The following is a 19,012-nucleotide window of genomic DNA, read 5'->3' as shown; positions in this document are numbered from 1 at the left end:
TTACAGTAACTAATTATTACATTTAACATTTCACGATATTGATGGAATATCAAATATTTCTTATAAAAACTAATTATAAACGGTTTAGTAATCATTTTTTTTAAAGCAAAGAAAAATAATATATAAATAGTCTAATATATAAGTATTAGGATTCTCACCTAAATTCTTCATATATCTTGTGCGATGTGTTATAAAGTGTTTGATTATACTCATGTTATTCGAATGCATATCCACATGAAAATAACAAAATAAATAAAATATTATTATTTCAATAAAACATTATATTTAAGACTATTAATTACAATTGATGAAGTTGTTAACTTTCAGAAATAGCAAACACTATCTAATGTATATATATTTTATTTCATGGCAATATGTACGTTTATTATATATACAAGTATTCCTTCTACTAAATTATATGTTTGATTAGCAGACTTACTCGAAATCCAATCCCATACTTTGTCGCCAAGAGTAGAAGAGAATTTTACAAGTCAACGCTCTAATTTAAACGATATTTCAAATGGTAATATATTTATCATTATTTTATAATTTAAATTTCATCATTTTTGAATGTTTATAGTTGTGACATATTTGATAGAGGTGATCATTTTGGCCCGGCCCGGCCCGTTTTTGGGACGGGTTTTGGGCAGAATTTTTCGGCCCGCGGGCCGGGCCCGGCCCGGTCTTTTTTTTTTTGTTTTTGGGCGGGCTTTGGGCAAGCTAAAAATGACTTTTTAGTCTATTTTTTGGCCCGGCCCGTTTTGGCCCGCAAAAGCCCGCCAAGCCCGGCCCGAAATAGCGGGCTTTGGACACAAAAATTCGGCCCGAATTTAGGCCCGGCCCGGCCAATGGGCAAATTTTTTTGGCCGCGGCCCGGCCCATGATCACCTCTAATATTTGATAATTTTAAAATAAATAGTTGTGACAAGCTTTGAAACACAAGTGCAATCAAATGAAAATCCATATTCACCAATCATATATGCAAGGGGGAATATGTCGAGTTTGAGAAGTACAAATTAGCAAGGGAAATCTAGGAAATATATATTACATGAAAAGCGTAACAAGAATCATAACATGTTACATGGTATGTATTGTTCATTGTATTTGTCTATACATATTTGCTTATAATATATCATTTAATATTTGTGGTTATGTGAAATATAACATTTTTTTGATTTTTTTACAGATAATGTTAGTCAAGAACAAGAACTACATTTTCATTCTCAAAGAAGTCACATAAGTTGTATTACTCAAAGAACTCCTTTATGCGACATATCTAATTGTATTTCTATTGCATAATATTCCCATTATAATGTTAAAATAGTTAAAAGCTCATGAATGTTGTTATTTTTTTATACTACTCTATTTGTAATTATAGATGACATACAATATGTTATAGTAATAATAGATGTCATATTTGTTTTTGTTTTATTTATCGTTAGTTTGAAAACTAATAGAAACAACATTTTTATCAATTTACTGTAAATAAAAAAATTAATTTTGCTTCATATATTCGTTTAGTCGTATGGAATAACATTTTAATACATATCCTTAACAATTGATTCACATAATTTAAGGTTGCATTTGAAACTTAAAGTTAATCTAATTACAAAGCACAACACAGAAATTTGGTTAACAAAAATCTAGATTTTATTTGTATTGCACTAATATTTGTTTCTTCAAATTAAAATATGTTTATGTTAGATTATATTGTGCATATTTAAGTTTTTTCCAATTTTAATTTAATCAAGAAACTATACATATTGTGCATAAAAATACAAAAGTAAAGAAATTAATACCTTAAAATGTATTTTCTTGAAGTCTACTAAATCTCCTTTGCAACATACTGACATGCAACCCAGTTTTTAATTTTAACTGCATAATTGTAAAATTCGTTTAAATAAATATTATAATCAACCTTGGTTAAATATATATTGATGTACAGAAATAAAAACGTTAAATATAAAGTTTTACCTGAAATTCAATTCAGTTGAACTGTAAAATATACCAACTTATTGTTGATATTCCACTAACATCTATATATTTAAAACCAATAAAATCATATTATTATTCAATAGTACACTGTTTTACATTTAAATTATAATTTTAAAAAATATTAGGACTTTATTTCTTATTTTCATTATGTTGAAGATAACATTTTAATTTTAAAGAAATATTAACATGCAATCTAAATACTCAATCACATTTGTAATACTAACTAATAATATTAACAATTATAATGAAAAAAAATTTGTAATTATAAATTCACCATGTATAATTATATGTTCGTACGAAAAAAAATTGTATATGCAAAATATTTTTTTCACTTCCTATTAAACTTATGTATCTTAAATTGACCCATAATTCACCAAATTTTTACATGCAAATCAATATAACAATATAATTTATTGTAGTTATTCATATCTTTTTAAGTAATATCAAGAAAAATTAAAAACTGCATATAAATATAAGACAAACTATATCTACATAAACGGAAAAAAACATGTTAAAATTACCAAAAATATTTGTTTCTTACTTTCATTATATTGAAGATAAAAATTTAATTTTCAAGAAACATTAACATGCAATCTAACTACTCAATCATATTTGTATTAATAACCAGTAATATGAATAATTTTAATGAAAGAAAAATTTTAATTATAGATTCATCATGTATACTATTATCGGAAGAAAAAAAATTATAAACGAAATATTTTTGTCACTCTTCCTGTTTAACCTTATTTAGCTTAAATTCACCCATTATTCATCATAATTTTTACATGCAAATCAAATTTCGAATATTCATTATTGTATTTATTCATATTTTTATAAGCAAAAGCAAAAAAAATATAACACTACATATCCATATAACGGATACTATATAAACAAAAACGAAAAAAAAGAATGTTAAAACTTACCAAAAAACTTTAATTTCCATCTTGAATATGTTGAGATGATGACATGCAACTACATTTTGCAAGTAATTCGTCCATAACTAATCAACATTTGAGAAATTTCCGAATTAAAACTTCGAAAAAATGGAAATATGTAACATTTCCATATTATTTTCTACCGGAGATATTTCGAACCAAATAAATCTGATTTTTTTTGTGTTCTCATGTTTGATGGTGAATTTGTGTATTTGATTTCGAAAATAAAAATTTTGTAGGACAAAATCGTGAGAAATGAAGAATATTTCGAAATTTTTGGAGGAGTAGATGAAGAGATTTTTGAAGAATCCTAGAGAGAAGTTAGAGAGTAGAGAATAAAAGAAGTTGTTTCATGAGTTTGAGAAATGAAATGAAGTAAATGAGGAATGCATGTGAATCATCACAAATATAATAATAAATGTTGCTTATAAATGTTGTTTTGACCGAAATATAATCACTACATGTTGGCTTATAATTTGATATTTTGTACATAGTCAAATAGTATGTTACAAATGTTATTCTATGTTTTTAAAAGAAAACAAATAATATATAGGTTAATTGTATGAAAGCATTCTATTTTAATGTCAAAAAACATGAATTTTAAGAAGACTTTATATGTAAACATATTATCTTTAACCCTCTCAATATTAATTTATTTGTGATACTATGAGTACTTAAGATATAGTCATAATAAAATATTATTATTTTAAATTTAATTAATTAGTATAATGACAAATTATCGTTTGTTTGGTTTTCATTTCGCAATTATATTATCGTTATATAACTTCACTTTTTGTATTGTATTGTTAGTTTTTATTTTTTTTGCAGTATCCGTCCTCAAGATCTCTAAATCAAGTTGTATCAAAACAAATTGAACAACGATGTGCAAGGCAAAAAAGAAAACTAATATTATTACAAAGACGTGAAAACATTTCGGTCAATTTAGGGACGCAACAATCCGTATTTAATTCCAATGTTTTTTGTCGTTCATTGAACGGTATAGATGTGTACTATTATAGAGGCTATTATTATACGAAATATTATCGTACGTTAAGTATAAACTTATTTTTATCTTTTCGTATTATATTCAGATGGATCCGTTGTTAATTCACCGTTAATAAGCACAATATTTAATGATTCAAGTATTATTTGTACTACTCCATTGGGGCGTATAGGTAAATATATGATAGATTCCCTTTATATGGTAATTAAATTTTAATGTTGATATTAAGATAATTAATATACAAATTTTTATTTTTCTAGATTTGCAATCATCATCTTCTAAGTCGTCTTTTGAGGCACCGCTAAACACAACTATTGCTAACAATAATCCTACCACCATTGTTATTAACAGTATACGCTTTACATACATTCCGATATTTAATTATTATTATTTATATTAAACGATTAAATAAAATTAATATGCAAAATCTCATGATGATATTTATTTGACATTTACTTTAGCCACACAATCTCCTTCTGATATTGCCAGAAGTAACATAACACTGATTATGTTAGAAAAAAGAGCTCGAGGCATGCATTCTCTAATTTTCAATGAAGTGATTGTATTCGATAATTATATCGATTTATTTATTTATATTAACTAAAACGCAATAATTAATAGGCAGCTCTATGGTTTCTGGAGACATGTTGGAATTCGCACAATCTCATAGTAATATTAGATCTAAGAGACATGTGGTTCGAAGTTCAAATATCCTTAAAATCAGTTACACGGAGAATTATAAATGGTATTAATTTATTATTTACTTATTTAACATAAGTATGTAATATTTGAAGTACTTTTCACATCATATCTAAAATGTATTATTTTTTATGATTGTTATATAAAGATGAAAATATTGAATCAAGTTCTCATGACCAATCAAATACTACCGTTCAAGATGAGTGTGTTACAGAAGACGATAGTGACAACGACGTCAATTATATGGATATCGTTACAAGTTGGCATATAATTTTTGATAACTATTGCAAATCATGTGAAACGTCGTACTTATTATTATAATTTGTTGTGTTTTCTTCTTATTTATGTTTATATCGCATATTTATTACTGATTTTGTTTTTTCACAAAGAGCTACTCAGATTTAGGAGACCCAACATATGTCTGTGAGTTTTGTGGCGCGGAAATGTGGTTTGATGAGAGAGTCAACAAGAAAACCAAAAAAATCAAGCCAAAGTTTTCATTGTGTTGCATGCAAGGGAAGGTTCAGTTACCTCTGCTAAAACATCCACCTCAAATTATTTAAGATCTATTGAAGAAGAAACATAATAGAAGCAACCACTTTCTTGAGAATATAAGAGGATATAATGTATCCGTTTACATCAATGGGTGGAAGGATTATTGCACCTACAACTAAAGGTCGAGGTCCATAAATTACAAAATTGGTGGTCAAAATCGTCACTTAATAGGTACTTTATTGCCTGTTAATGGTGCACGACCAAAGTTTTCTCAGCTTTACATATATGATACTGAGGATGAAATAAAGAACAGGAAAGCAGCTGCAAGGTACAACATAGTAAATGGATTTAAGTATCATTGTAACTTTAATTGTTTAATTTACATATTCCGTTTCAAATTCTTATTTTTCATTATGTCTTACCAGTACGTCAAACCCTAATTTTGACTCCTAATTTTTGGCCTTCATTCAGATTATGCTTGATTGAACTTCCTTATTTATCTTCAACTCTTATCAAAGTTGTTGGTCTAATTTAGTAAATGCGGATCTTCTATAATTGTATTAGTAAGCCACACATGAGTGTAGTTTACCAAAGGCATGTGACACATTATCAATATTAAAAATTTGAAGTTTATACAAAAGCTTGACACCTCAACATTTCAACATAGTCATGACATCTAAGCAAATCCTTATTGCTTTATAGTATTATATAGATAAACGTGTCAAAGATTGCAAAAGCTATAAGTGTTAGTTCAACAACAATTAATTGTCACAAATATCTTTTATTTTATATAACATGCGCGACGTTCAGTCAATGATGTGTACGCAAGCATAAGATGGGTTAAATGATACTGTATCACAAAAGAGAGGGGTTGAGCAAGACTACGGAATTCAGGAGTGGTAATCGCATATTTATTACTGATTTTGTTTTTTCACAGAGAGCTACTCAGATTTAGGAGACCCAACATATGTATATGAGTTTTGTGGCGCGGAAATGTGGTTCAATGAGAGAGTTAACAAGAAAACCAAAAACATCAAGCCAAAGTTTTCGTTGTGTTGCATGCAAGGGAAGGTTCAGCTACCTCTGCTAAAACATCCACCTCAAATTATTTATGATCTATTGAAGAAGAAACATAATAGAAGCAACCATTTTCTTGAAAATATAAGAGGATATAATATGATGTATTCGTTTACATCAATGGGTGGAAGGATTATTGGACCTACAACTAAAGGTCGAGGTCCATATAATTACAAAATTGGTGGTCAAAATCATCACTTAATAGGAACTTTATTGCCTGCTGATGGTGCACGACCAAAGTTTTCTGAGCTTTACATATATGATACTGAGGATGAAATAAAGAACAGGAAAACAGCTGCAAGGTACAACATAGTAAATGGATTTAAGTATCATTGTAACTTTAATTGTTTAATTTATATATTTCTTTTCAAATCCTAACTTATTATTCATTATGTCTTACCAGTACATCAAACCCACAAGTTTGAAGATCGCTTAGTCGCAGAATTACAAGATATGTTAGATCATAATAACCCTTTAGCTCATAATTTTAGAATGGCTAGGGATAGGTTTGCATCTAACACGTGTGAGAATTTGAAATTAAAACTTATCGGCAAAAAGATCTGATGGAAGAACTTACAATTTGCCAACAACATCAGAAGTAGCTGCACTTATCGTAGGAGATATTGATAGTGCCGACAAAAGAGATATAATTATCGAAACGAAGGGTGGAAAGCTACAACAAATTTCCGAGCTTCATCCTTCTTACCTCGCTATGCAATATCCACTATTATTTCCATACGGAGAAGATGGATTTAGAACAGATATTATGCACAGGGATAAGACTCCATCAGCCGGTTCAACAGGAAAGAGGTTTAAACTCACAATGCGTGAGTTTTTTGCATACAGAATACAAGACCGAGCTCTGGACGCGGCAACAATACTATTATCTCGGAGGTTGTTACAACAATTCTTAGTAGATGCTTACACAATGATTGAAGCTGAAAGGCTGTCTTTTCTTAGACACAACCAACAAAGCTTGAGAGCTGCGAATGTCAAAAATTTAAGAGGTGCTGTAGAAAGAGGTGAAACAGAGGGATCTTCGACTGGAAGTCGTATAGTATTGCCATCTTCCTTCACAGGAGGACATAGTTATATGAGAGAAAACTATCAAGATGCGATGGCTATTTGCAGATGGTATGGTTATCCAGATTTATTCATAACATTTACGTGTAATCCTAAGTGGCCTGAGATTACTAGATTTGTAAAAAAAAGAGGCCTAAGGCCAGAGGATAGGCAGACATCATATGTCGAGTTTTTAAGATGAAACTAGACCGGTTGGTGAAAGATCTGAAAGATCGCAAAATATTTGGCAGGGTTAGGGCTGGTATGTAGACATCGTCCTTATTTCATTATTATTATTTATTATTATTATTATTATTATTATTATTATTATTATTATTATTTTATTATTATTATTATTATATGTTATTTTAATTGGATTGCTATCGTTTATATTTATTTAACTTGAATATCAAAACTTATTTTGTTGTCTGCTTATTTTCAGTGGTTTATACAGTTGAATTCCAAAAGCGTGGTTTGCCGCACGCTCATATTTTGTTGTTCATGCATCAGGGAGACAAATACCCTGTTGCTTCAGATATTGATAAGATTATTTGTGCTGAGTTGCCTGATAAATCTGAAGATCCAGAACTATATCAAGCAGTAAGCGAGTACATGATGCACGGTCCATGTGGCTCAGCAAATACAAATGCTCCGTGTATGATTGACAAGCAATGCAGTAAGCATTTTCCCAAGAGGTTCAATGATGCAACTAAGGTAGATGATGAAGGATATCCAGTGTACAGACGAAGAGATAATGGATCTATAGTTGAGAAGAGTGGGGTTCACCTTGATAATCGGTATGTTGTTCCGTATAATGCTGAATTGCTTCGTAAATATCAAGGACACATAAACGTTGAATGGTGTAACCAATCTAGATCAATTAAATATTTGTTCAAATATATAAACAAGGGATATGATAGGGTTACAACTGCGGCTTATCAAGATAAACAGAAAGAAGGTGAAGCTAAAGAAATAGATGAAATAAAGATGTACTATGATTGCCGATATATTTCGGCGTGTGAAGCAATTTGGAGGATTTTTGGATTCAGCATACATTATCGAACCCCTGCTGTTGAAAGATTAAGTTTTCATCTACCAGGAGAACAAACCGTTTTGTTTAACGACCATGCGGATGTGGAATCTGTACTAGACAGACCTCATATTGACAATACGAAATTCCTAGCTTGGATGCAATGTAACCAAAAATATGAAGAAGCTAGGGAGCTTACTTATGTGGAGTTCCCTACAAAATTTGTTTGGAAACAGGCACAGAGAGAGTGGACACCAAGATCTAAAGGTGTCACAATAGGACGAATCTACCATGTCTCACCAGGATCTGGAGAGAAGTTCTACCTTAGAACTTTATTGAATTTTGTAAAAGGCGCGACATGCTACGAAGACATTAGAACGGTTGATGGTTTAGTGTATCCTACATTCAAGGAAGCTTGCTACGCAAGGGGGTTACTTGATGATGACAAGGAATATGTTGATGCAATAACAGAAGCAAGTTTTAGAGAATCAGGGTATTATCTAAGACATTTGTTCTCTATGTTACTATTATCTGGTAGCATGTCGAAGCCGGAGGAAGTTTGGCATAAGACATGGCAGTTATTATCTGATGACATACTTTACAAGCAGCGTTGTCTTCAAAAAAATAAAGGTAAATAACTACGAAAAGATTTTTGAGTCAAAAACCATACTTTTTAGCAATTTGCATTCTTAATATAGGTTACTGTTTTTTTATATGTTTCACAGACCTGCATTTAACCGATGATCAAATCGAATCTTTTGCATTGGCTGAGATTGAAACCATGCTCCAAAGTAATGGTAGCAGCTTGCGTAGATTCAGTGAAATGCCGTTTCCTGATGAACTAATCATGTTTGAAGGACAAAACAAGCTTATAGCAGATGAGCTTTCATATGACATTGAGGAAATGACCGTGGAACACGACAAATTGTATAAAGGTTTAACTGATGAGCAGTCGATGATTTATCGAGAAGTATTGGATGTGTCTCGAGTGAAGAAGGAGGTCTATTTTTCGTTTACGGCTATGGAGGGACGGGTAAAACATATGTTTGGAAAAATTATGTGCTGCAATAAGAAAGAAGGGCGAAATTGTATTGCCAGTAGCTTCGAGTGGAATTGCTTCTCTCCTCCTTCCACGTGGAAGAACAGCTCATTCTAGATTTGGTATCCCTTTGAATGTAAATGAAAATTCTACTTGCGCCGGAATTCGCCCTGGGTCGGAGTTAGCTGATCTTCTCATTAAGACAAAACTTATCATTTGGGATGAAGCTCCGATGATGCATAAGTATTGTTTTGAAGCACTTGATAGAAGTTTGAGGGACATAATGAGGTCTGTTGATAGGGATAACTTGCATCGACCATTTGGAGGTAAAGTGGTAGTATTCGGTGGTGATCTCAGGCAGATATTACCAGTTGTACCAAAGGGAAGTAGGCAGGATATCGTGTTCGCCACCGTTAATTCGTCTTACTTATGGGATTCGTGTAAGGTCCTTAGACTTACTCGCAATATGAGATTACAATCAGGTTCCTCAAAATCTTCTGTTGATGAATTGCGAGAATTCTCAGAGTGGATACTAAGCGTTGGAGATGGAAATGCTGGCGGTCCTAATGATGGTGAAGCCGTCATCGAGATTGCAAAAGATATCCTTATAGATCCCGGGGACATCCGATTTTAGCAATTGTTGAAAGCACGTATCCAGACCTACAGGAACATATTTGGGAAGCTAAATATTTCCAAGAAAGAGCTATTTTGGCCCCAACAAATGAGATAGTGGAGATGTAAATGATAATGTTCTATCTACTATTCCAGGAGAAGAGAAAGTCTATTTGAGTTCGGATGCTATAAGCAAAGAGGAAGGAAACTTTGGAGTCCACGAAATATACTCCACTGAATTCCTCAAATACAAATAATGCTCTGGTCTCCCAAATCATAGCATACGATTAAAGGTTGGTGCGCCCGTTATGCTTCTACGTAATATTGATCAAACATCTGGATTATGTAATGGCACGAGGTTAGTCGTCAATCATTTAGGTAATCGTGTTATTGAAGCTACTGTTATTTCCGGAAGTAATGTGGGTGCAAAAGTTTTTATCCCAAGAATGACATTGACGCCGTCGGACTCCACCAAGTTTCCTATCAGATTTCAGAGACGTCAATTTCCTTTAATGGTTTGTTTTGCTATGACTATAAATAAAAGTCAAGGACAATCTTTGTCTCATGTAGGCCTGTATCTCCCAGACCTGTTTTTAGCCACGGCCAATTTTATGTTGTTGTTTCCAGAGTTACGAGCAAAAAAGGTCTGAAGATACTTCCTTTTGACAAAGAACACGGAGTGCGTACAAGTACAACAAACGTAGTTTACAAGGAAGTGTTTTCAAACATATAGATTGCGTTAAAAAATCATTTCTGTAAATAACGATTTGATGTCTTCATATATGATTAGTTAAATATTTTTCGTTATTTTGATTATTTTTATTGATCATTAGTTATGCTATCAAGCAATTAATACTCCCGTGCATCATGCACGGGTCCTAAAACTAGTATATTAGTATAGATGTCGAGTACTCGAGTTTATATAGTCTTTCTTTTACGAAATTTATAGAGTTGGTGGTACCTGAGACTTGAAATCGAATTTCGTTTATAGGGGAAGGAGGATTAAAATATGTGACCTATCGTTCACATCACATCAATCTTAACTAGTAGGTCAAAATATCTTTGATTTGTCTTGCTTCAGTTAAAAATGCTAATCGAGCTAAGCGTTACAAGAAAAATAGTATTGTTGATCGAGTTAGCAGCTCACTTGTGAAAATCGCCAACGTAAAAAGTATTTTAACTTTTGACAGTTACACCATTGATTCAGGTCCTATTCGTTGTCATTACTAGTTTTCAGTTTTGAGTTTTAGGATTTAAAATTCAAATGATATAGCTTGTATAATAAAGTACCTTGCGAAGTATGCTTAATTAGAGTCTAGTGACTTTTTAAGCATGAATGTGACGTCTGATTTATAATGGGAAAAACTTTATCTACCCACTGGGTAATCTACCCACTAGAAATAGCCATTAATAATAAATGGAGTCCAACTCAGCAGAATTATTTATTTTTTAATTGTCCATTTCTAATAGGTAGTTTACCCAATGGGTAGATGTAGCAATCTCGGTTGAGAACCATATAACATGAAACGTAGAGGGAGACACCTACCCTTTTATAGACATATATAAATAAATAATAACTTGAAAGACAAATTTACATGTTTGCATAGACTTCTTAGAAATAATGTGATACAACAATTCACAAGTGCTATTATATAATTTGAAGGTTCTTCCAAGGCCCCTCTTTATCATCATACTTAGGGTAAAACGAGGTTATAACACATATCAAATATGAGCTTCTCTCATTGATCAAACTTAGAATGATTTCAACTACAAAGTTATTGATCACTAGGAATTGGAAAATTACAATTGCATCTATATTGAGTAGAATCTAATCCTTTCAAATAATAGAAAAGCTTGGTGTTGGGAATCTATCCTATCAAATTGAGTACTTCTAAGCTAGATCATACAAGTTGTGCTTTTTATATACAAAATTGACTACTAATAAAAGTAGTACTTGCAACAACTTTTTTCAATTGACAAAAACAAACTAAAGATGGAAGTAATTAGGCTAATCCATTTCCATTTTTGAATACTTGCTAAGCCCAACCTTGTTTATACTTGCGAAAGAGGTCCTCAGTCTGTGCATTCCTAAATGCACTGCAAGCAATCACATAAACAAAGATGAGCACAATCACGGTTACAATGAGGATGATGTTAGCTTTCCTCCATTCATTTCTTAGGTTCCCAAGAAGTCCAGCCTTGCATGAGTTACAATTGTAGCATAGTTGGCTTTGGTCGGAGCTCCACAACGTACAATCCGGATCAGCTGCCGGGTTTGTTGGGTTAATCCACATCGTCGGGTTTACATACTGGTACCCACAAGCTGCTGGAGGCTTACAACATCCTGACTATAACAACAAATGGAAAATAATTCAAAACTTAGGTCCTTTGTTGTTTCAACAATTCTTTCAAAGGACTAGTGAAAGATATGTAATTAATATGATTAGTCTCTTATATAAATGAACATCGACTTCGAAAATATGTGAGTCAATCTCGCCCAATTATTCTCTCATGGTATCAGAGCCTCAAAATCCTAAAAAGTCCTCAAGTAAACCAATAGTGTTATTAAACGAAGAGTTGGCAATGTTAATGAGAAAAGCCAAAATTATGAAATCTTCATCATATTTATGTCAATTTGACCAACCTAATAATGTAGATGAGAGACGTTAATTCTATGAAATCATCACTATAGAACATGAGATGCCTTTCCTATCACGAACTATTTTTCATTCTATGTAGTTTTAATGATTACTCCGGTCTAGAAATTAGAAATTCATATTATATGACAATCTATATCTAATTTTTCTATAAATCTTTTCTTTATAATTGCTTCGGAACAATCATTATATAAATTTTTTTGTCCCAATTCACTAGTTTAGGTTCAATACTATGCACAAATGTTCTAATAGAATTCACAGATAACGCAAATTCTGGAAATTAATCAATTTACAAGCCGAAATAGGAGGCACAGAAAGCACCAATTAACTACTAAATTAGTTACTTTTTTAATAAGGTAAGGAGAAACCTTGACAAATTCGATCTCGAAATCTCCTGAAATCGGGAGGAAAGCTCTAACCACTAAATTATTTACTTAATGTTTGTAAGATATTGCTTTTCTACCTGCTACAATGAAGACAATACTCATTTTAAGAGTATTCTAATTTCTAGTCTTGTTTGCTTTTTAGCTCATAGTTGGGCACTTTCTCTAGGTGTCATAAAAAAGATTGATTCTTTGAATTTTAAAAGTTGGAGGATTCCCCACACACTTAAAGAAGTTTCTCATACAAAAATATCGAACACCTTTTTGAAAATTATATGGTGGGAATGTTTACATATATCATTTAAGCATTAAATACATTTCTTTAAATGGAAACAGTTTAAGAATTCAAGACATAGTTAATAAGCATTAAATACATTTCTTTAAATGGCTACATATAAGCATTAAGTACATTTCTTTAAATGGAAACAGTTTAAGAATTCAAGACACATTTTCACATCAACATAGTTAATAAATGCTTGATTCAATATTTTATTTCCATTTTAAACACCTTATACATAGCCCTAAGGGCTACATATATCATTTTCCTTATATTAATTCAATCAGCAATTAGCAAATTATTAAGGAAAAATGGGCACAGAATAATTGGGTAGGACTTTCGCTAACACATGCTAATAAAACAATGCAACCACTAGTGGACCATAGTACCATACTCACTGATTAGCAACAAAAACAAATCATATGATTCCATCATATAACTTTTATTTGGATTTTGGACCAGCTTTTTTTATCTTCCAGATCTAGATCATTATAGAAATAAACAATTTATAAGCAATGATTAAAATTTTGACTTCCATAATTTCATTATTTCAACTAGTACCTACATGGCTACATCCAATTAACAACTCAACCATTTTAGCGTCAAATTTTAACATATTGATGAATTACTACTTTCAAGTGTTTAGATCCTCTAGAGTTGTAAATTAATCTACAAAAAAAACGAGCTTCCTTAATATGAAAAAAAAAAAATCCCTCCTATTTTTTTCTCATCAAAATCCACCTCCTAATTTTCCCCTCTCTAATACGAACCATTGATTTTAAAATGTAATCTCCCTTGTAGAGTTTCACTGAAACTCTCGAGGATCCGGACTCGTTTCCCTAATATGAAAGTGGTATCAGTTGGGGAGATAAGCTTACAATTTAGGTAAAGTAATTTCTGATTTTCTTCATCTAAAGTCCAAGATACAATAATATAAACTTTATCTCCTTAATTTTTGGAAACCATGTTCATGTCCAAGATACAATAAGATACTTGGAGTCTAAAAAAGTGGAGTAAGAAAATACTAGACCTGTTTTTCTAGATCATACAAGTACCACAATACATCATAAGCCTCCAAAGTAGAGTACGAAGCAGGAGAGTGTCAGGGAAGCAGAGGATAATGTGACCTAATTTGCATAACTATAATCTCAATATTTGATAGCTTAAGCCTGTCATTATGGATGAGTTTGTCTAGGCAACCAATCGTTTGAGTCTCTTAGGGGACTCAAACGGGGACAATTTGGTCATTTTAAGCCTTAAAAATTTCACGCGCGTGTTGTTTGGTACCAATGCTAGGTTAGATTGGTACCATTGTCCGAAAATTTTGATACCAAAGTAAGGTTGCTTGGTACCAATCCTGATAACAATTTGATACCAATACCAGGTTATAATGGTACCATTGTGTAACTTTTTGAGTGTTTGAGTCTTTTTTGGACTCAAACAGTTGGTTACCAAGGCTTTCTCCATTATGGATATATCAGCAATTCAGCATAATGTACTGAGTTGTACTCACCAAGACCACAAGTCAACCCCTACATAGAAATAGAATGACATCTTTCTACCACCCCTAATAATATCAATTTTTTCCATACAAATAATTTTACACCCACATTTCCAATTAACTCATACCCACCACTAGCAACTCATTTTAGGATTCATAAGTAAATACAAAATATATACTAATACAATTAGGATGATAATGAATAATAATAATAATTATTATTATTATTATACTACCCCCACTTAACCTACAAAATTTACTAAGAGTAGTTCCTTAAATGTCTTTATTATACCACCTTCATTTTCTATTATTTGCAACGATTAGATATTTTTCCTCTCTACTTTATGTTAAATCGTTGCAAATAATAAAAAAACAGAGGTAGTATGTTGTAATCAACTTATTACACACAAAAACAAAAATGTCTCACATATCAATCCTTCACACTATAGATAAACCATCAAACACAACCACATTAAGTTAGTAACTGTACATCCGGATGTACCATGTATATGAATTATGATATACGTGGAACTATCCATTCTGAAAATTAATTAAACACATAGGTAAGTACGTACCTGCAGAGGTGAGATATGAGCAAGAAAGAAGTCAGGAGCAGCAACAAATTGAGTATTGAGCTTAGCACAGAAATTGGTGTCAATCAAACAATTCCTAATCTTAAACCAATTACCATCATTAGTAACATGGTTTCTTAACCAGTTAGAAAACCCATCAATACGATACTCCTTGGACCCACGGCCCGGAACCCCGTATGATCCATCGGGCCGGGTAACGACAAAAGCAAAGATAAGAAGAACAAGTAAAAGAGTGATGAGAATAGCCATACAACAAAGGTAAAGAGCTAAAAGGCCTTCTTTGTACCAGTAAGCCCCGACAAAGCCCATTAAGGAGATGACTAAGATGCTAAAGCCCAACACAACAACGGGCCAGCGGAAGAGGTGGACACATTCATTGTCGGGCTTGGAAGCAAGCCATAGGCCCGAGGCTATAATTGGGATTGAACATAGGAGTGCTATGAAGTTTACTATTGCGGTTAAGTTGTTGCTTAGTGCCATGTTTGGTTTTAGGAGGAGTTTGGTGGTGGTTTGTAGGGAGGAAGTGGGGAGTTTTTAGGGAGTGAAAAGAAAGAGATGGAGAATATTTAGGGGAGAGAAAAGGTGTGAACTTTGTGAAAAGAGACACGCCGACGTAAGATTTGGAGTGGAAACTTTAACTGAGGTAGGACTTAGGAGCATATGATGTGTGACTAGTACTACTTGTTAAGTTGTTATGTAGTCGTCGAGGTAGGACCGTTTGGTTCCAAGGTACCATTTTTTATAACAAGAAAAACAAAAGATAAAAGACACTAAGGTTATAATATGTTCGAGTGTATCTGAGTGAGATGTGGTAGATCAGTGGAGTACCATCTTTAATTTTATAGTATTGTTCATGGTTCGAATCCTCGTTCTAATAATATATTGGGGCATTTTGCGTCTGAGTTGTTTAGCTTTAGTTTGAGGAGTCTCCTCGTCCAAAGTTTTGATGTGTTATGTATAGTTTTACAGAGTAGATTTTATGTGTCAAAATTTGAGAATGTATCTCCTTTTTAGGAGACTTGAGATGTATTAATTGTGTTATGATCAACTCTTTCTTAATAGAATATGTAATTGTTAAATATCAAAGCACTACGATGCACGATGTATAAATAATTGAATATAACTATAACTCAATATGAGTAGGCTCTTATATAACTATAACTTAATACGAATAAACTTCTTTATGACCTTTTCCCCAAGCATGCACCTGCCCTCCTTTATACTCTCCTGAGGCCTCTCGACACCACCATGTGACCCTATATGCTTTCAGACGGTCTTATATTTTCCCAAGATGCATCCCATGAGATTTGTTGCCTAAAATCTATTAGTATATCGAAACATGTATTATAGCATTTAAATTTGGTTATTTTAGGCTATATTATTTCGGATTTCTTAGAGCGAGCCATTTTCTTAATTAAGGAGCTTCCCCCAATTCCTTTCAGGTGACTTTAGGTGGGACCTTCTCTATTGCCTCAAAGTTCCCTTCATGGCTCATTTTGCATCTTTTAACTTCAACAAAAATAGCAACAAAGGCCAGCATACGTTTGTTATAAGGCATGCATATGCTTTCAAATAGTCTCCCATGACCTCTGCATGCATCACATCGGTTCTACTTTGTTAGTCTTGAGGATGTGTAAAATCGTGGATTACAACATTCAAATTGGGCTATGATGGGCTATTTTCGAGTCTAGCAATATTTATTACGAGAGTTTTTTTTAAAGGTCTCAAGATAAATTAAGAATTCAAGATACCCTTTTGCATTACATCAAAATTGTTTTGTTTCACCTCTATCGAATTGGCCTCAAAGTGGTTGGGATGTCGGATTCCCTTATTCTCCGACAGATATACAAAGGAACCCACACTGTTTAGAATGGAATGCCGACATTGGTGGCACATGTATATATGTCTCTTATCAATCCCCTTATGTGCCGTGGTCTCCTTCCAACCCCAATGTACTCAAGTGGAATGTTGACGCCTCCGTAATGGAGGCCAATTCGACCTCAGCTATTGGCGGCATTTTGCGAAACCATCGAGGAGAATTTATGTGCCTCTTCTCATCACCCATCCGATCCCATTCATCGAGATTAACTATGCTGAGATCCTTTCCATTCATAGAGCTATCTCAATTTTCCATAATTGTGAGATTGCAAAAAATTCCATTCTCCTTCTTAAATCTGATTCGGCTAATGCCGTGATGTGGTGCAATAGTGAAAGTGGAGGACCATGGAATATGAATTAGCAATTAAACTTCATAAGAAGTGCTCGCAGGAATGCTTTAAACATCTCAATAACTCACAAGGGAAGAAGCTCGAATTTTGTCGCTGACTCGCTAGCAAAGCAAGGATTGCATCGCCAGTCAGAATTCATAGCATGGCTATGATAGGGACTGCCTGCTGCTTGTTTTCGTAATTTCAGAAAGTAGTTTATCCCAAGTAGTATAAGCAGAATGTAAGTTTTTTTTTTTTATTGTTGTCATTGAATGTGTATGGTAGTGGATCTGTAATTTCACATAGTATAGTTGAACTCCTCGTTTATGGGTGTGCATTGCGCTATTAAAGTTTCCTCTCCTATGGGAGAATACCTGGTCTTAAGTTGAGTATGACTACGCCAAGTTTATTTGAACGAAATGGAAAATCAATTTATCCAAAAAAAAAATTCTAAGACATGTAAATGCTCTCAAACAACAAACTATGACCCAGAATTAAATTTCATATAAAGATAGTACCCGTAATTCGTAAACAAGAGACCAAGCTCCATTTACCATCGATGTCTTTTATATATGCTACAATCCAATGGGAGACTAGGAGTATACACTTATTACTTATACACCATACATGATACATAGGCCAAATCAAATACAAAGACTAGTTATCCTAATCCTCATAGTTTGAAGTGTAAATTTGAGAGAGTATGCTAGAGAGGTAAACCTAAATGGAACAATCTCAATCAACCTCCAATTTTGTAGTGTGGCACAGAAAGCAAGGGCCACTTATCAAAACTCCAATGGATCAGTTCAGCAACATTCCAATAGACATTTCCTTAGTAGTTGTAGGCAAGTTTCTTGATAAAAGGGAGTTTTCAGTCCGTCACATTCAGTCTTGGGTAGACTCATGGGTCACAAGAGGAAGGATAAAGGTATCAAAGGAAGGGGATCTTTTTTTCTTTCAATGTCGTGACGTGCAAGATAGGTTTGACATTTTAGGCTTATATGATACTATGAACTTTAAAGGAGCGTTGCTTGTACTCAAACCATGGAAGCCGTTGGATTCATTTAAATCCTTCAACTTCTCCGAATCAGCTATATGGGTGCGACTGGAAGGAATCCCTCTGGTATTTAACTCGAAATCCATAGCTAATGAATTATTTTCCCGTATAGGAAAAGTTCTTCTTTTTGATGAAAATTCAGAACGTCCGGGAATAAAAAAATTCTTTAGGGCCCTGGTTTGGCTCAAGATCAAAGCTCCTCTAGTTCCAGGGATGTACATTGAAGTCCAAGAAAATAGAACGTTATGGGTGGATCTTCGCTATGAAGGAATTTTCGTATTCTGTAAGCGTTGTGGGAAGATTGGTCATAAAAGCTCCTCATGTGATCAATCTTGGGAAAAAGCAAAGGAGAAAATTGAAGCCATAATAACAGGGGCGTGCAACCCGGAA

The 19,012-nt window shown here is 33.0% G+C and overlaps 2 protein-coding genes across 2 annotated transcripts; one reads left to right on the top strand and one right to left on the bottom strand.

Moving 5' to 3' along the window:
* The first annotated feature begins 6,324 nt into the window (after positions 1-6,324).
* LOC125493694 (uncharacterized) lies at positions 6,325-9,969 on the top strand. Its single transcript, XM_057392279.1, has 6 exons — positions 6,325-6,506; positions 6,763-7,373; positions 7,709-8,409; positions 8,533-8,926; positions 9,022-9,145; positions 9,369-9,969. Exons 1-6 carry the CDS (start codon positions 6,325-6,327, stop codon positions 9,967-9,969), a joined length of 2,613 nt encoding a protein of 870 aa, XP_057248262.1.
* Positions 9,970-11,667: 1,698 nt separating this feature from the next.
* LOC104903970 (tetraspanin-2) lies at positions 11,668-16,020 on the bottom strand. Its single transcript, XM_010692122.4, has 2 exons — positions 15,341-16,020; positions 11,668-12,295 (listed from the first exon to the last, which is right to left on the bottom strand). The coding sequence occupies exons 1-2, from the start codon at positions 15,836-15,838 to the stop codon at positions 11,984-11,986; spliced, it is 810 nt and encodes a 269-aa protein (XP_010690424.2). The 5' UTR covers positions 15,839-16,020; the 3' UTR covers positions 11,668-11,983.
* Between the last annotated feature and the right edge of the window lie 2,992 nt (positions 16,021-19,012).

This window comes from Beta vulgaris, chromosome 9 (assembly GCF_026745355.1).
Source record: "Beta vulgaris subsp. vulgaris cultivar EL10 chromosome 9, EL10.2, whole genome shotgun sequence".
In the NCBI taxonomy this organism is placed as follows: Eukaryota; Viridiplantae; Streptophyta; class Magnoliopsida; order Caryophyllales; family Amaranthaceae; genus Beta; species Beta vulgaris.
Note: the sequence above shows the minus strand (reverse complement) of the source record. Positions and strands in the feature narration are given on the sequence as shown.